This window comes from Megalopta genalis, unplaced genomic scaffold, assembly GCF_051020955.1.
Source record: "Megalopta genalis isolate 19385.01 unplaced genomic scaffold, iyMegGena1_principal scaffold0026, whole genome shotgun sequence".
Lineage (NCBI taxonomy): Eukaryota > Metazoa > Arthropoda > Insecta > Hymenoptera > Halictidae > Megalopta > Megalopta genalis.
Genome location: NW_027476096.1, coordinates 847,237 through 863,109, shown reverse-complemented (window position 1 = coordinate 863,109; position 15,873 = coordinate 847,237). Strand labels below are relative to the sequence as shown.

Here is a 15,873-nt window from a genome sequence, read left to right as displayed (position 1 = left end):
AACAACAACCAATATTTCGTATCGTTTATCTATTGTTTATTGTTCAATAATTCTCTCAATTGTTTTTCCATTCGTCGATTAACGTAACAAACTTTAATAGTAGCAGCAATCATTTCGATGCTCGAATTAAAAATGTCACTCTGTACAGGCAATAATGTTTTTTGTTTTTAAGAATAATTTATTTCAACAATCGCGTTTAGGATTCTGCTCGAATAACGTGATGTGAAAGTGAACTGTGTGAACTCTTTCGACCAACATGAATCAAGCGGAGGATTATTAAGTGGATTATTAAGTGGCCAGTCTTTGGCGACAGTGTTCCGAAAATGAGAGAGAGAGAGAGAGAGAGAGAGAGAGAGAGAGAGAGAAAGAGAGAACTCCGTGTTTACCATATCGTTCCTACCTGAGGCTCCTTCCTTCCTCGGTATGGTCGTCGAACTGGGATCAACTGAACATTATGTGAAGTCAATGCATCGACATCGTGTATCGTGAGTCACATTTTCAAGCAGCAAATGTATCCTCACCTGAATGGGTAAGTTTACTATTAATGATATTCTGCACAATTCTTAAACAAATATATCCTTCATGTCTTTTAAAGCGATTTATTATTAAATTCTGTTTGGATACGGAATTGTTGAAACGAAAATAACTTTTACGTGACTTTGACGGGATTTCTTATTCTTGATCTTCACTGTAATCGGCTCAATTAATAATTGAAGCGGCTGTCACCGTTAAACTCTTACTATTTTGGCTCCGAAAAATTAATTAATATTCTTCAAATATTCTAAAATAAGGGTGAACAGTATTAAAAATTTCATTGTCACGTAGTAAAAAAAATTCGGAAAGTTCGCACTGTGTGACTTGTTCATTACTTCGAATGCGGCCTGAATTTGCGTCCTTCCGCCAAGGCCAGGTGCAGCTCGCTTTCAAAATTCTGGCGCTCGCCTCTCATTGGTCACTGTTTTTCGTTAGTAACTCGTAAACAAAACCGCCGATTCTATTTACACTAAGGAAAATGTCACTTCAAATCTCTCCAGGTACCTTTCATTTCCGACTATTACCATAATTATGGAATACCCTGTATAATTATTAGAAGTAATAGATCAATTGTCCATAAAAAGAGTTTATATCGTATTTCTGTAGTACCTGTTTTAAAAATACTATTTCCACCATTTATTAAATCTTCGTGCCAAATACGTACAATTATTACCTCCATATAGTATTCAGCATTCGTAGTAGAAATGAAATATATAGGATATTCGATTCTTTCTAACGTGCCTAAATGTGTGAACTATCGGTAATGCTGAGCATGATATACTGAAATGGTAAGGTCGTCTTTGAACCCCCCAAATCTGACAGAGAAAAACCCACATGATCCTATAGGATCGTAAGTGTCTGTAACGTATTCGCAGGATTCTTTGTGGCAATAGTGGAAGTTCTCTATTAATATCATGAAAACTCTTAAATTCCTAAAACTAATACTGAATATTTTTAGGTCACTGAGGGGCTAGTTTCCTAGACAATGACTATAATATTTATATTTAATTTTATAATCTAACAAAATATTAGTAACTCAATGATCGGAAACTTTTTCCCACATAACATTTTGTTTTTCCTGTGGTTTTTTTTTTATAATAAATGAAAGATTGTATTATGTTGTTCTCTTATTTACTTTATTTAGACCCCATCTATGTCCCCCATTTCTCTTACCTGCATATAAGAACATTTTATAACTCCAAAATGCGAATATTGTTTGTAAATTTTATATTAGAGTATATGATCGGAAACTTTTTGCCAGAGGTTGTTTTCCAGCTTAAATATTTTCTTGTAAAACTCAGATAAGACTTGACATTCTTTTTTGATAGAGCAGGTTTTTTTCTTCTCAATTGCTGTAAAATTCCTAATAGTTTTACAGTCATTGATACCGTAGTTGCAATTTCTGAAGTAATGTATCTTGTCTATCTTCTCTTGACAAGATAATAATTTTTTTCGTATTTTATGTACAACTCCTTGACTAACAGCAAATTTTCTAGCTATTACTCGTATTGATAAACCAAATCTTAATAGGATAATGAAACTATTCTTTATATCATTAGATAATACTTTCATGACGTTATGTTGATGTGTTATTGCACGAATAACAATAAAATAACAACTATGTACATACACGATAATAAAATAAAAACGATGACTCATCTTTTTTATTTCTTATTTTTTGTACATGAAAATTTTTTTAATATATTGGTCAGATTTTTCCAATTAAAATGATACGAAACACGACATGGTTTAGACATTATACATAGTAAGTAACTTATTTTATTTCATTACACAAATTGTAATTATAAAAAAAAACAATAGAAAGATATGAAAGGTAATGTTAAAGCAGATATGTATGACGCTATTCGGGCCTCGATTCAACTGTGATTCCGGGGAGCCAGCAACAATTAAACTGCAATTCTGGGGAGCCAGCGACGATTTCACATTTTCCTGTGCGGACAAGAGTCGACTCGTCACTCTTGTCCGAATTGTTTTTACGGCGTAACAACGGCAATATTCATAAAGCAATGAAACAATTACAAAAGTAAAAGTCAATTTGTCTCGAAGAATCAGGTAAAAAATCGCACCTGGTCATCCGCGGTCCGCCGGCGCGATGCTTGCCTGAACACCTGGGAAAACTTCGGTTATTTTACCATAACGCTAAATGCTAATCGTTTATAATTATTTTAAAATATTTGACCAATCTATATCATGTTGGGCCTAATTTTAATCAGGAAACCATCAGCAGTACGTTAAGAAAAAATCAGTTAAAAAATGTTAAAATTAAAAAAAGCTATGTCATTGTATTATGAGTTGTCTTTCGGGAATTCGAATCGAAGGAGCCGTGGCATGTACTGCAGTACATGTGTTCACCGACTTCGATAAAGCTTAGCATCGGCGTAGTGAGAGGAGTATTGCTTAAAGCAAATTGATGTAGTGATTTTTGAAAAAATAATATTTTTGGATTATTTAGAAGGATTATTGAAATCGATACATTTGAAATAAAAATATAACGAAATAATGAATTATTTGAAATTGCTATTATTTAAAATGGAATCCTCAATTCTAAATAGCAGCACTGAAAACATCAGTCCAAAATTAATTATTTCAAATATTCATTTGTTATTTTCAATTCGAACAAAATATGACCAGATCTCTCATGGACAAGATTGAGATTAAAATTGTTCACGAACCGTTAACCGTCTTATCAAATCGGATAAAACACAGTTTGAGCTCCCTTAACCGACTGTAGCCTACACCTTCTAAAGATTAAAAACAATTGTAAAAAAATTTCTATATGATAATTGTTAATAGTTTCTGGTTTGTTTATTCTTGTACACTTTATCCTTTAAATTCTACAAGTTTTATCCATAAAGATGAGTATAAATTAGTTTATTTAACAGATATAAGGATGAGAATCGGAAATGTTTCTAAAATTGTAACAAATTAATATTTACATGTAAATAAATAAAACATTGAAATAGAGAAATGTGTCATTAACTTAAGCGTGAATTGTTGATCAAATAAAACGTCAAGAAACTAAGTACAAATTAAGTAGAAATATGATGAAATGTTTATTTATTCTTAGAAGCATTCGTAAATGCTATAAGTAATTTTTCATAAGTTTTCATATTATTTTCAGGGAACTACTATCATGGCTGACTATTTCCAAATACTCAGCGCCATTGCGTTGGTGTTCGTTGCTGTCTATTATTACTTAACATCATCCTTCGATTTTTGGAAAAGTAGAGGTGTACCTGGACCTGATCCAATACCTGTATTTGGCACTATCAAAGATGTTCTCCTTAAAAGAGCAACTCTTGGAGTCTACTTAAGGCAGGTGTACGAAAAATACAAAAATGAGCCCCTTATTGGAATCTTTATAAGAGGAAATCCTAATGTTATCGTGCGTGACATGGATCTCATTAAGGATGTTCTTATCAAAGATTTTTCTGTTTTCGATGACCGTGGAATCGTTATTAATGAGAAGGTAGGCATAATAAATGAATTTACGAATAATTTCCTTCGATGGAAGATTACACTGGAATTATTTAACATTAAGAACAGGGCTATTAGAAAAATATATCTTTTTACTTGAAAATTTAGAAGGGCAGATTAAATAGTTCGGAAACTTTCTTCTGGATATCAAACGGAAGGAAATTGCATTTGGTACGATATTGTCAGTTGTCAAGATATTTCATTGCTGGGTAAATTACCTGCAACTTTGAGAGCGATTCTTAGTTATTTAAATGTTAACAATGAAAATAATACACATCTGAAATTGTTGGATGTCGAGTTCCTATGTAAAAATTGTCACTCTGATGTTATCTTTGTTAAATCCTTTGTAATCACTTAAAGCTGGCCCATAAGTCACATTGCCGTTTGGAAGATGTGCAAGTATTCTTTATATAACATGGTATTTTCGCAATATAATTTCACTAAAACCAGGAATAAAATAAAGAACAAATTTATCAATTTCATAAAGACACGGGTATACTTAACAATTTTCGACTTTATCAATCCTGAAGCAGTGCACGGATTAGAGTCCGAAGGTTGGCGAGAATGGCTTGTAGACGTAAACTATACAGTAATTGCATATAGACTATATAGTAATTGTGCATGAAAAGTTACTCCTCACAGATTTTCGACGATTGTTGAATATGTTGCCAAGATGACAAGTTTCCCCTATGTATTGTTACCGCAGCTCGTACTTAGTTTTCGAGTTATTTTCAAAAACCTATAGAGAGCTACTACTACATTGAATTTCGCCAATACGGACAGGTGACCATTATATCTCGATAAAAATGCATAGTATCCAAGAACAGGCTACGGCACTGCATGTTCCCCAGGATTTACGATTTATTTGAATAACACATCGTACAAAAATTATTAGATATCTGGTCCACATTATTCGATATAGTCTACAGTATTTGGAGTACAGTAATGACATATGGGACACAATAAATAAGACACAGTAACTCATTCGGTTTGCATGATCAGTACACAGCAATTAACACACAAACTTATATCTTATTTCGATTAATATCTCAAATTCATTTGAACATTTTTAATTAAGAAGAGATGTTTATTAAACAGAAGAATCTTGAAATGCTTAAATTTTTATTATGTTATTATAGTTGACACCAAATCCTTTCAAAAATTTTAGTTCACGACCATTTTTCGATGGAAATTGTTTACAACGATTTTAGAATTATATAACTAAGCTGGTCGCGACCTCGATTCGCCCATTTAAGGCCAAATGGACTTGACTGCTGAATAAAACTATCCAAATTTTTGTTGACCATTTGATAAAACTATTCAAACATTTTTGTCTAAAACATTGATTTTGAAAGTACTTTTCCTCTGAGATAATCGGCTGTTCCGAGACTTTTAGGGACCCAATTTTCAAAGGTCGTAACTCAGACAATTTTCATTCACAACGATTTAAAAGGATCATGTTGACTTTGATGTGACTTTGATCATTAAATAGAATGCAATTTAATACATCCACATCATTGTCTAGAACATCTATTTACAAAATGCTTTCTTCCAGAAATAATTTACCATCCCACGGGATTTGAGGAACCATGTATACTGTAGGTATAGTCCTCACGCAACAAGAAAGCAGCTCTGTATCTATATTCTCCCTCTTACTAGCTGCCCAACTGCCGCAGCTACCGGTAGCTACCGACATCTGCGGCAGTGGGGCAGCTGGCAAGAGGAGGAATGTAAACAGAAAGATGTCTTTATGTCCTGTGAGGGCTGTACTCGCAACATATATTAAAAGTGAAGAATCTCAATATTATCATCGCTATAGGTGGAACCATTATCCGGAAACATCTTCAGTTTAGAAGCAAAGAGATGGCGGCCACTGCGAACAAGGCTCTCACCAGTTTTTACATCTGGAAAACTCAAGGAAATGTTTCACTTGATAATGGAATGCTCGGAACAATTAGAGAAATATTTAGAGAAACTAGAAGAAAAAGGGGAGCCGGTAGAGTGTCGTGAAGTAGCAGCAAAATTCACGACTGACGTCATCGGTAGTTGTGCTTTTGGGATCAACATGAACGCATTATCCGATGAAGAAAGTGAATTTCGGCAAATGGGAAAGGTGGTTTTCTCAACTTCGCTCTGGGCTATCTTAAAGACTACATTCCGAGAAAGTCTGCCGAAATTATACTTCTTTGTTATGTCTCTACAACCGCATCCGAAACTTACATCATTTTTCATTCAAGTTGTATCGGACACTATCAAGTACAGACAGGAAAATAACGTGATTAGACCAGATTTCGTGAACATGCTGATAGAGTTAAAGAATCACCCAGAGAAGTTACAAGATATTGGTAAGTTTTTATTTTCATTAGAACTGTTACATGTATGTATTTGTGCTTGCGTGAAACTATATTTATGAGCCATATTCTTTAAAAAAAACTCAGTTTATGTCTGGAGTGACAAGGAAAATTGTCCATGTGAGATTACCATGTCAAAAGGTTTAAGATAATCCACAAAGTTTAGGAATATACAAAGTGAATGATTTACATGTGAATTAACATGAGATTTACAAGAAAATGATACAGGTTTTATATTATTTTTAAAGTACGAAGAGCTGCGTACGTTTACGAAGACTTTTCTAATATCCCTATCGTGACCCTTAACCTTTCGACGAGTCATGTGTGAGTACATATTCCGTGTACAGAGTGCAACAATTCCGGGAACTAAATATCTGGACCACGTACGCACATCTGCGCCGCTATATTTGGACCGATGTCGACAGTATAAACTACACAAAACTTTTCAGCTTTACGAATCCTCGAGACAAAGATCTGATAATTACGTCTGATAATTTAGACCAAAATTCAAATTTTATTTCTTCATTTGATAGCATTCTTTTATATTATATCTATATTTACTCTCATCAAAACAGTATTTTGTAAATATGGAAATTATTATTATTCCACACACATACGTACCATTACTATTCACGTTTGTATTATTTTCTATTACCATCTCCTCGCATCTTTTTTAGAGATATCCTATAAGAATATACATTTCTTATTACTTTACAAAGTTTTAATTTCAAGCACTATAAAATTTAATTTTATGAGAAAGTTAAATTGGTATTTTTATATTTTCATATCGACAAAATTAAATATCTCGAAAATTTCAAGCTCCCTACTTTTCATGCAAAAAATACTTTTTTCACAAGTATACGTATTATAATTGCTGCCTAGAAAATTGGAGGAGGTCATGCTGACATACATCCCACCCCGAATGCGTGGGTACACACAGGATTCATTCTAGTAGTAGTAAAAGTTTTCATTAAAATCTCAGAAGCTACAAAATTCCTGAATCTAGAATTTTATATTTTGTATCCTCTTCCACATCTCTAGATTCCCCCTAAATATTTTCCTTTAACGACAGCAGAGCCCCTTCGGAAGTTTATCCAAGTAATAAATAATAAATGATTGAATAGTTTCATTCGAATTCAATTAAATAGCCGATGATCTATTTCAGAATTGACGGACAACTTGATGACTGCGCAAGCGATGGTCTTCTTCGCAGCTGGCTTTGAAACATCGTCGACTACTATCTGTCACACTCTTTATGAAATGGCTCTGAATCCGCAGTTGCAAGATAAATTACGTGCAGAAATTAAAGAGTTTAGTACAAAAAACAATGGCTCTTTCAAATATGATGATGTAAAACAAATGAAATATTTGGACAAAGTTTTTAAAGGTACGTATACTCATACATTACATGATAATGTAAATATTAGATTGTTACATCATTTTGGTTGTATTTTTGGATAAACTACTAGAACATTGCGATAACATTTTCTTAGTTAGTGAGAAACTGATCATTATCTCTATCTCCATGTTAATTCAAAAGTTTGAATTGAATTAATTTAACGGCAACTGCGATACGTGGGGGTATATTGGTAAAAAATATGAGAGCAATAATGCAGCACCTTAATGTAATGATTACAAACAGGGAATCTATTATTATAGCGGTGCACGGTTAAATGTACAAGATCCTTCTCCACTCCTCTCACAAGCCTGCTATCTCAGTAGACAAAAATTATAGATTTAATACAGAGAAAAGGAAAGAAATAGACGTATATCATTAAGCTGGCATGACTGATGCAGTAAATTTGTAAGGAAGAAAAATCTTGTTTTCAATAGTCTTTGTAACTTAGTTTTGAAATTGTAGCACCAAGCTATAGCTGAGATTCTTCCGATTATTATAAATTGCTAATTAATTAATCCGAGAATAACTTAAATTAATCTGATTTAAAACTCCTATAATATGATCTAATATAAAATTCATTTTAATCAGAAGAATATCTAAGCAATCCTTTAAGATGTTATAATTACAAAAAAATACAAAGTAATGGAAATGAAATGTTCGTTATTGTCCGTTTATTTGTAAAAAACTAATTCATCCATGTTTATTATTATGACTTTTAGATGACCTTGAATACGATAAATCACGTTTTAATAGGAAAATGAAGTGACACAAAAATGAACGTGTTTTAATGTAGAAGTACGTACCTATATTTTAAGTGGTGTTCGAGATGACGTGTTCAATCTCATCTAAAAGTAATGATATTACGTATGGATGAATTCGTTTTTTATAATAATAATAGTAATAATAGTAGCTTAATAATAGTAATTACTAAAGTTGTTAGTTGTTTTGACGACAATACCAGCAAATTCACATCTTTAGATAGTTGAAAATATTGTTAACTAGAAGCGTAACTTGAAGATGTTAATGTGTTATAATTACTTGTTCCAATGTTTTATTATTTATCACAAAAAAACAAATTATCTCATATAAGTAACAGCTCTAATTTGCATACATTTTTTTATAGATCTAATATTTCAAGTCACATATTCTTCTTATTGACAGAAACACTGAGGAAGTATCCACCAGGAACTTTGTTGGAGAGAAAATGCAACAGGGAATACACCTTCAGTAATACAAAAGTAACAATCCCTAAAGGTACTGGAATATATGTTCCGGTATTGGGACTTCACCACAATTCCAGCATTTATCCAAATCCAGAAATTTTTGACCCAGAAAGATTTGACGATGATGCAGTTGCGACGAGACATCCAATGAGCTACTTACCTTTTGGAGATGGACCACGAAATTGCATTGGTAATTTAACAAAGAAACTTAAATTATACTTTCAATCCACTTTGTGCGTGTATTCGATTTTTTTAGACCGTAGGTATACCGAGTGTTGAAAATGTTTTACTACTCTCATTGATTACTGTAAGCCATTAAAATCTTGAACACCTCTTTTTCAACACCCTGTATATTTCTACAGATTCTCCAGTGTTCAATGCATAATATTTGACAAATTTTGTATCATGTTTATTTCAATCTAATTTGTAATTTTCCATGTAGGTGCACGGTTTGCAGTATACCAAACAAAAGTGGGCTTAATAAAAACACTAGAAAATTTTAAAGTCGACGTTTGTGAAAAAACAATGATTCCGTATGAAAGTGATCCACGTTCCGTAGTACATGGTCCAAAAAGGGGAATATACTTAAAAATAAGTAAAGTAACAAAGTGAGCTGATTAATAAAAGAGATTAAAACAACGTTCGAAGTATTAAGATCATTGAAAAATCTGAAATAAATAAATATCAAAGGATTTCTGCAAGTATAAAATTTGTTTTTGTTTTCATAACTGATGTGTCTATGTGCTATTTTTAATGTTGCAAAGAATTGGGAAGTGGTTAGAGTACCTGTGTTTGAATTTTGTCACTGAGGCCATAGTGGAAAACAAGAGCTCGATGTTAGATTTAGAATTTCAGTACATGTGCTATGTGTAAGATAGAATGTAAGATCGTTATGTAAAATAAGATCTGCAGATTTTAGGGAGTTGTAAAATCTTGTGCCGTTGGTATACCTACATTTCTAATTTAAGTAGTGTACGTTAAAGTCTCCTACTAAGATACAATCACGTTTACTATCAATGTTACACACGATTAGGTCCTACTGTGGTTAAACTTTACTTTACGGGTCCAAAGATTTTTCGCTCTTTTATGTATATTCTCGTAGATTTTGTCGAGAAAACTCCAAAAATTTAAGTTCTAAGGTGCGCAAACCATTGATTCAAAAATTATGTGACGTATACGGTGAAGACTTTTTAAAGATAAGACAGTGTCAAAATTGGTTTACAAAATTTCGATCCAGTGATTTTAATATTAGGGATGCTCGACGCTCGGGAAGACCGTTCGAAGTTGATAGCAACAGAATACAGTCATTGATTGATTCAAATCGACATTTGGCAACAAGAGAGTTTGCTGAGGTACTTGGCATATCAAAATCGAGCGTCAAAAATCTTTTGAAACGACTTGGATACGTTAGTTAGCTCGATATTTGAGTACTTCACTCGTGGCCCAAGATAGGCCCCACGCAGCCGTCCGCGATAGATCAGCGCAAATTTACTTCAGTCTACTCCATTCGTCTTGTTATCAAAGAATACGTTTCAGTTTTCGTTTTCTGCGTTTGTACTATACAGGGTGTTCCACAATTATTTCAACAACCGAAAATGAGGGGTAGCTGAGGTCATTTCAAATAACTTTTTCCTTTGCGAAAATGCAATCTGCGACTTGGTTTACGAGTTATTAACGAATAACGTTTACCAATGAGTGGTGACGGCGCGAAGTTCGAGAGCAACTCCTTAAAAAATAGTAGAAAATAGGGGTTGCCACGGAAGAGTGTTACCAACAGACAATCGAGGAGACGAGATCGGACCGTCGAACGATCAACGTTTCAAATTGTAACATAATTGAATTGAATTGTATTATAGTTTATATTCTTTATTGTAACTAAAATGCCGCGACGTGAGAGAAACGGAGTGATTCGCAACAATATTTTTATTTTGCATAAAAGTCTGCAATGTATGTATGTGAAGCGTTCTCCTACTTTTTTCTAGGATACATCTAAATCATACATCATGTATAAACTTCTTGTAGCGCCGTGCTTTTACGACGCCTTTTTGACGCGCGGGGATCGAACGTCAACCCTATCGGAGTTGTAAGGCCCGGGCTTCACTTGTTTGAAGACGCGTCGGTTTTTAATGGTTATCGGTCCGATTGGCCGATTTCGAATGAATGAGCGATTGAGTTCCCGAGTCGAATGAGTCTCCGGTTGCGACGAGTGAGTCTCCGAACGATTGAGACTGTTTGACGCACGAGTGAGACTCCGGATCGAGAATATATGTTTTTGAAGGCGACTGTAAGTATAATAATACTAATAACTGACTACTGCTCGCGTTTTTTATACCTTTTTCCCCACTTGAGATTCTTGAAGGAACCTCCACCTCCATGCCTGGATGCGCTGATTGGTTTTCTCGAAAATTACGATTTCCCAATCAGCGTCCTCCGAACGTTTCGTCACCATCCTCTCGTACCGTCCTGCACGGGCCTTGTCTTGAAGAGAGGTGCGACACGTAATTGCGTGGTCGGGGAGGTCCTCTGGGCCTTGAGATGTCATCCCCGCGACGGTTGGGACTAACTTTCCCAAGACGCGTTCAAAAATCTCAAGTGTTATTGCGGGATTTTTTTCGGGCCTTTTGAATTTACGACACGTCGCGATCATTAGAAGAGACGGAGACACTGCCCGGATGTTCGGCAGCTGCAAAAAAAGGTCTCTGTCTCCTCAGATGACACACGCTTGTCCGTGCTATAACGAGAGAGGTCTGCGGGAGGTTCTACGTGACGGAACACTTCTTGTATAACGCGAAACACAGCATACATCGCCTGTCCGCCGGAATGCATGCCAATTACACATCACCGTAAAAATACGAGATATACGAAGAGATACAAATTGTGCTATCTTGTATTTCGGTGGATTAATCGCAAGGAGTTGACGTAATACACGGATAGGACTCGTATTGCCGTGACAGCTGCTGGCGGATCCACGTATTAAGAGAATACAAATCTTGCAAAGATCTCTATTCACTTCTTGTAGCCCGTAGAAGCAATTGTATTTCATAAATTGGACTTTCATGCAGTTGATTCTCTTGCATTTAAATGAATTTTAACCTACCAGAATTATTTTCGTCTTTGTTGCACAAAAAATTCGTTCAGAATGGATTGAAAAATGGTCCTTTGAACTTCCTCATGATATAAAATGTAAACTCCCTGAAGGATATGTACAAGCAGGCACCAGGTGATTTCTTGTGAAAACATGAAAAAAATATAAAAAATATTGTTATATATAAATATACTTCCCGGGAAGATCGAGTTTGAATATTTAAACATAAGTTTTTTTATTCTTTTTTGTCGTTCCAAGCAATAGCAAAATTACAAAAAGTATTCTAGTAATGGTCTAGTAGACTGGTCCCGCAATCATCCAAACAAAATTCGAGTCATTTAGTCCAGTTCTAAAGAAGTTATTGTGTTTTAAAAGTTGCCCGACCATTGATGGTGATACAGTGACTGTTATTAATGTTCGGACAACTTCTCTGAAAGTTTCAAAATTTCCGATTGTTCTGATTGTCGCAACAGAACAATCAGAATAAGACTTGCCCAATGTTCTACACTAGACATCTTTGTGCCATCTTGCCTGGTGTCCGCTTATGCATATGTCTATACGTATGAGATGCGGATAAATGAACTTTCATTTTGTCAACACAGAAATCTGCTATAGTTGTACTTTACTCGCATTGGCTGCAAAGATAGTCAAATATAATGTATTATTTTATTAAGTTTTTTTTTTTATTCTTAGTTACTTCATATTAAAACTAATTAGAGAAAAATTTGCTACTATTAAAGAAGCTGGTCAAGATACAACTTATTAGTCGTACTATGTTAAAACTAAGAAAATATTGCTACTATTAAAGAAGCTGGTCAAGATACATAAAAAAATTAGAAGTTATATTACACTTACTTAACTAAAACATAATAATAATTATTTGCTGGAAGAAGCACGTCAAGTTAAATAATTTATTAATACAAAAAATTACATTCTAATGGATCTGCCACGCGTCGAATTTCTCGAACCTGACCGAGCTTGTACATGAGGTGGAACTATTCTCACCTGTGCAGGAACTGGAACTGCCCTCCGTACCGTCGTCCTTGGTTCATCAACAGCTGCCGCAGGAAAACGTTCTCTTCGTCTCTGCATTATGCGCTGTTTATAGTGTCTCGCGGTTCGTCTCAGGATAGGATCATCCTTGCAGATATTCAGCCACTTACCTGACACTCTAGCAGCGCAAAGCAGAGACCGAGGATCCAACATGCGTAGGATTAACTGCGACACCTCCGGCGGAAGTTCAGAAATAAAATCCGGCTTGGTAGGGTCGAGCACTCCGATCACATCAAGGAAAGTCCTGAAGTTCTCCATGTTGCTATTGTAGATACAAGGTGTCGAATGAACCATTTGTCAGAATTTGTAGTATATATAGTCGTGGTCACGCTTCACGCTTCGGTGACTCGACCAATCAGGAGCGGTTACGCGCGACTGCACATATTAATTTAAAATTTTTAAAAATATAACCTTGCATTCACACATACTGTGAAATGAGAATGCCATTATCGTAGGGTTGATGTCACCATATGGGACTACTATTTTAAACAAGAATACAATTTTTTAAATATATATTAAGAACGTCGATGTATTGCTTCCTATAATATATAACATAATACATCATATCTTTAAATTTTGCTTACCATTAGCTTCCTCTGTACCGCAGCGCCTGATCCATACCGTTACCCGTATCGACTACCTAAGGTATGAATGCATTGTCTTAGGAATCTTGGCAGGTATCCCTCCCATTTTCTCACTCGGAAAAGTCATTTTACTATTGTAAAGGAAATCATACTTGACCATTTTTAGTAAGAGCAAGCATTTCTGGTTGAGTTCTTGCTGAAAATTCAAGATGTGTATTTCAACAATGTGGAAACATGCATGAATATTTAGGTATATATCGTAATTTTTTCTTTCTCTTAAATCGCATTTTCTAGGTTAAAAAATTGCTTGTTTCAATATAATAACATTTTTTTAAAATTACTTAATCTATATTTGCGGTAAACCTAACGAGCATTATGAGGTCTAAGCCAAGATGTACATATTAGGGGGACCGTAAAGTAATGTCGTTTCTGCGCATATTTATCTGTTTGAATGTAATGTAAACGACATAACTTTCCGGTCCCCCTAATACTTTGCCTGTAAATAGCGTGTAGCAATAAGTTAATGTTAAGAGCGACCCCGCAATCTTGATTCCACCAAGGGGGGGAGGGTGATGTGGCGGTCACAGCGACGGACGCCGCACCACCCCTGGCGTGCTGGAGATACGGGGACATCAACGGCAGCCAACCCGCGGTCGCCAAGGATCTTCGTCTGCCATGTGTTCAGACAGTTGAATTACGGACGACTAGGCCCAGCTAAAAGATTCGATCGAACGTTGACTCTTGAACGGTAACGAATAAACGGATAACCACGAACGACTCTCAGTTATTCCTCCGGATTCCGACAATGTAGTCTGACAGGTCGTCAAGTATGAAATTTGTAGAAAAATAGGCAAAGTTTGCTGATAATTTATAAACACAAGAAACGATTTTACTCATCAAAGTATGCGCCCAAATTATCAACACATTGTTGCCATTTAAGCGGCAGGATGTTCAGCCCGGTGGTATAAAAACCTGATGTACGAGAGTCTATGAATTCCTGGAAGGCAAATTTTACTGCATTATCGGAATTGAAATTTTAATAAATTTTAAAATTACGAAAGAAGTGGTAGTCTGTGGGAGCTAGATATGGTGAGTATGGAGGATGATGAAGAAGTTCCAACTCCAATTCCTGTAGTTTTGCCACGGTCATTTGTGCAGTGTGTGGTCTGGTGTTATCTTGCAGTAAGATAGGAGTCGATCTGTTGACCAATCTAGGCTGTTTTTTTTTAAGTTCTAGCATCATTTTGTCTAGTTGCTTACAGTATATTTCTGCTGTGATCGATGAGCCTGGTTTCATGAACTCGTAATGAATTACACCTGCACTAGTCCACCAAACACTGACCATCAACTTCTTCTGATGAATACTACGCTTTGGAGTATGTTTTGGAGATTCGTTCTTGTCTAACCACTGCGCTGAACGCTTGCGATTGTCGTATTGAATCCATTTCTCATCACAAGTGATTATTCGACTCAAAAATGGATCAGATTTGTGGCGAGAAAGCAACATCAAACAAGCTTCCAAACGCTTTTGTTTCTGGTTTTCGTTCAGTTCATGAGGAACCCACTTATCTAACTTTTTCACTTTCCCGATTTGAGCTAAATGAGTTAATATTGTTTGTTTGCTTACACCGAACTTTAATGATAATTCATAAGCACTTTGAGATGGATCAGAGTGAACGGTGACTTTTAGTACGTTATTATTGACCTTTGATTCTGGGCGACCGCGTGGATCATTTGTGAGGTCAAAGTTACCACTCCGAAATTTGACAAACCATTTTGATACTGTTTGCTGCGTAGTTACACTAGAACCAAATACACCATTTATGTTTCGCGCGGTCTGCGATGCCGTAGTTCCACGTAAGAACTCATACTTGATTACAGCACGAATTTCCGACCGATCCATTATCAAAAAAACAACAGTTTTTTAAAAAAGTTAATAATATTTTTTAGAGCTTAGGATAATTTCCTTTTACCGGCAATATGTGTAGTTCCTTAACACAAAAATAAACAGCATAGAAAAATATTAAGGCACTGTCAAATACCAAGCTGTTAAAGTTGGCAAAACTGTAAACTACAAGTTTCATTCTTGACGACCTATATATTCATAAATTTCTAAAAAACCAGTTCCTGTCTCTAATTAATTTGT

At 35.1% G+C, this 15,873-nt stretch overlaps 1 protein-coding gene and 1 pseudogene across 7 annotated transcripts in view; one reads left to right on the top strand and one right to left on the bottom strand.

Annotated features, from left to right (window-relative positions):
- LOC143260958 (cytochrome P450 6A1-like) overlaps positions 1-10,909 on the top strand; it is a 338,865-nt gene extending 327,956 nt beyond the window's left edge. For 6 of the 7 annotated variants that reach the window (XM_076527585.1, XM_076527587.1, XM_076527586.1 and 3 more), the window contains exons 3-7: positions 3,677-4,024; positions 5,852-6,377; positions 7,549-7,770; positions 8,944-9,195; positions 9,448-10,909. In XM_076527585.1, coding sequence (XP_076383700.1) covers positions 3,677-4,024; positions 5,852-6,377; positions 7,549-7,770; positions 8,944-9,195; positions 9,448-9,617 — 1,518 coding nt within the window. In that variant the 3' untranslated portion in view covers positions 9,618-10,909. Of the gene's footprint in view, positions 1-200; positions 530-3,676; positions 4,025-5,851; positions 6,378-7,548; positions 7,771-8,943; positions 9,196-9,447 lie in introns of those variants that run through there. The other variant, XM_076527590.1, reaches the window with a different exon arrangement.
- A 3,707-nt stretch (positions 10,910-14,616) lies between these two features.
- Positions 14,617-15,630, bottom strand: LOC143260965 (histone-lysine N-methyltransferase SETMAR pseudogene; annotated as a pseudogene).
- Between the last annotated feature and the right edge of the window lie 243 nt (positions 15,631-15,873).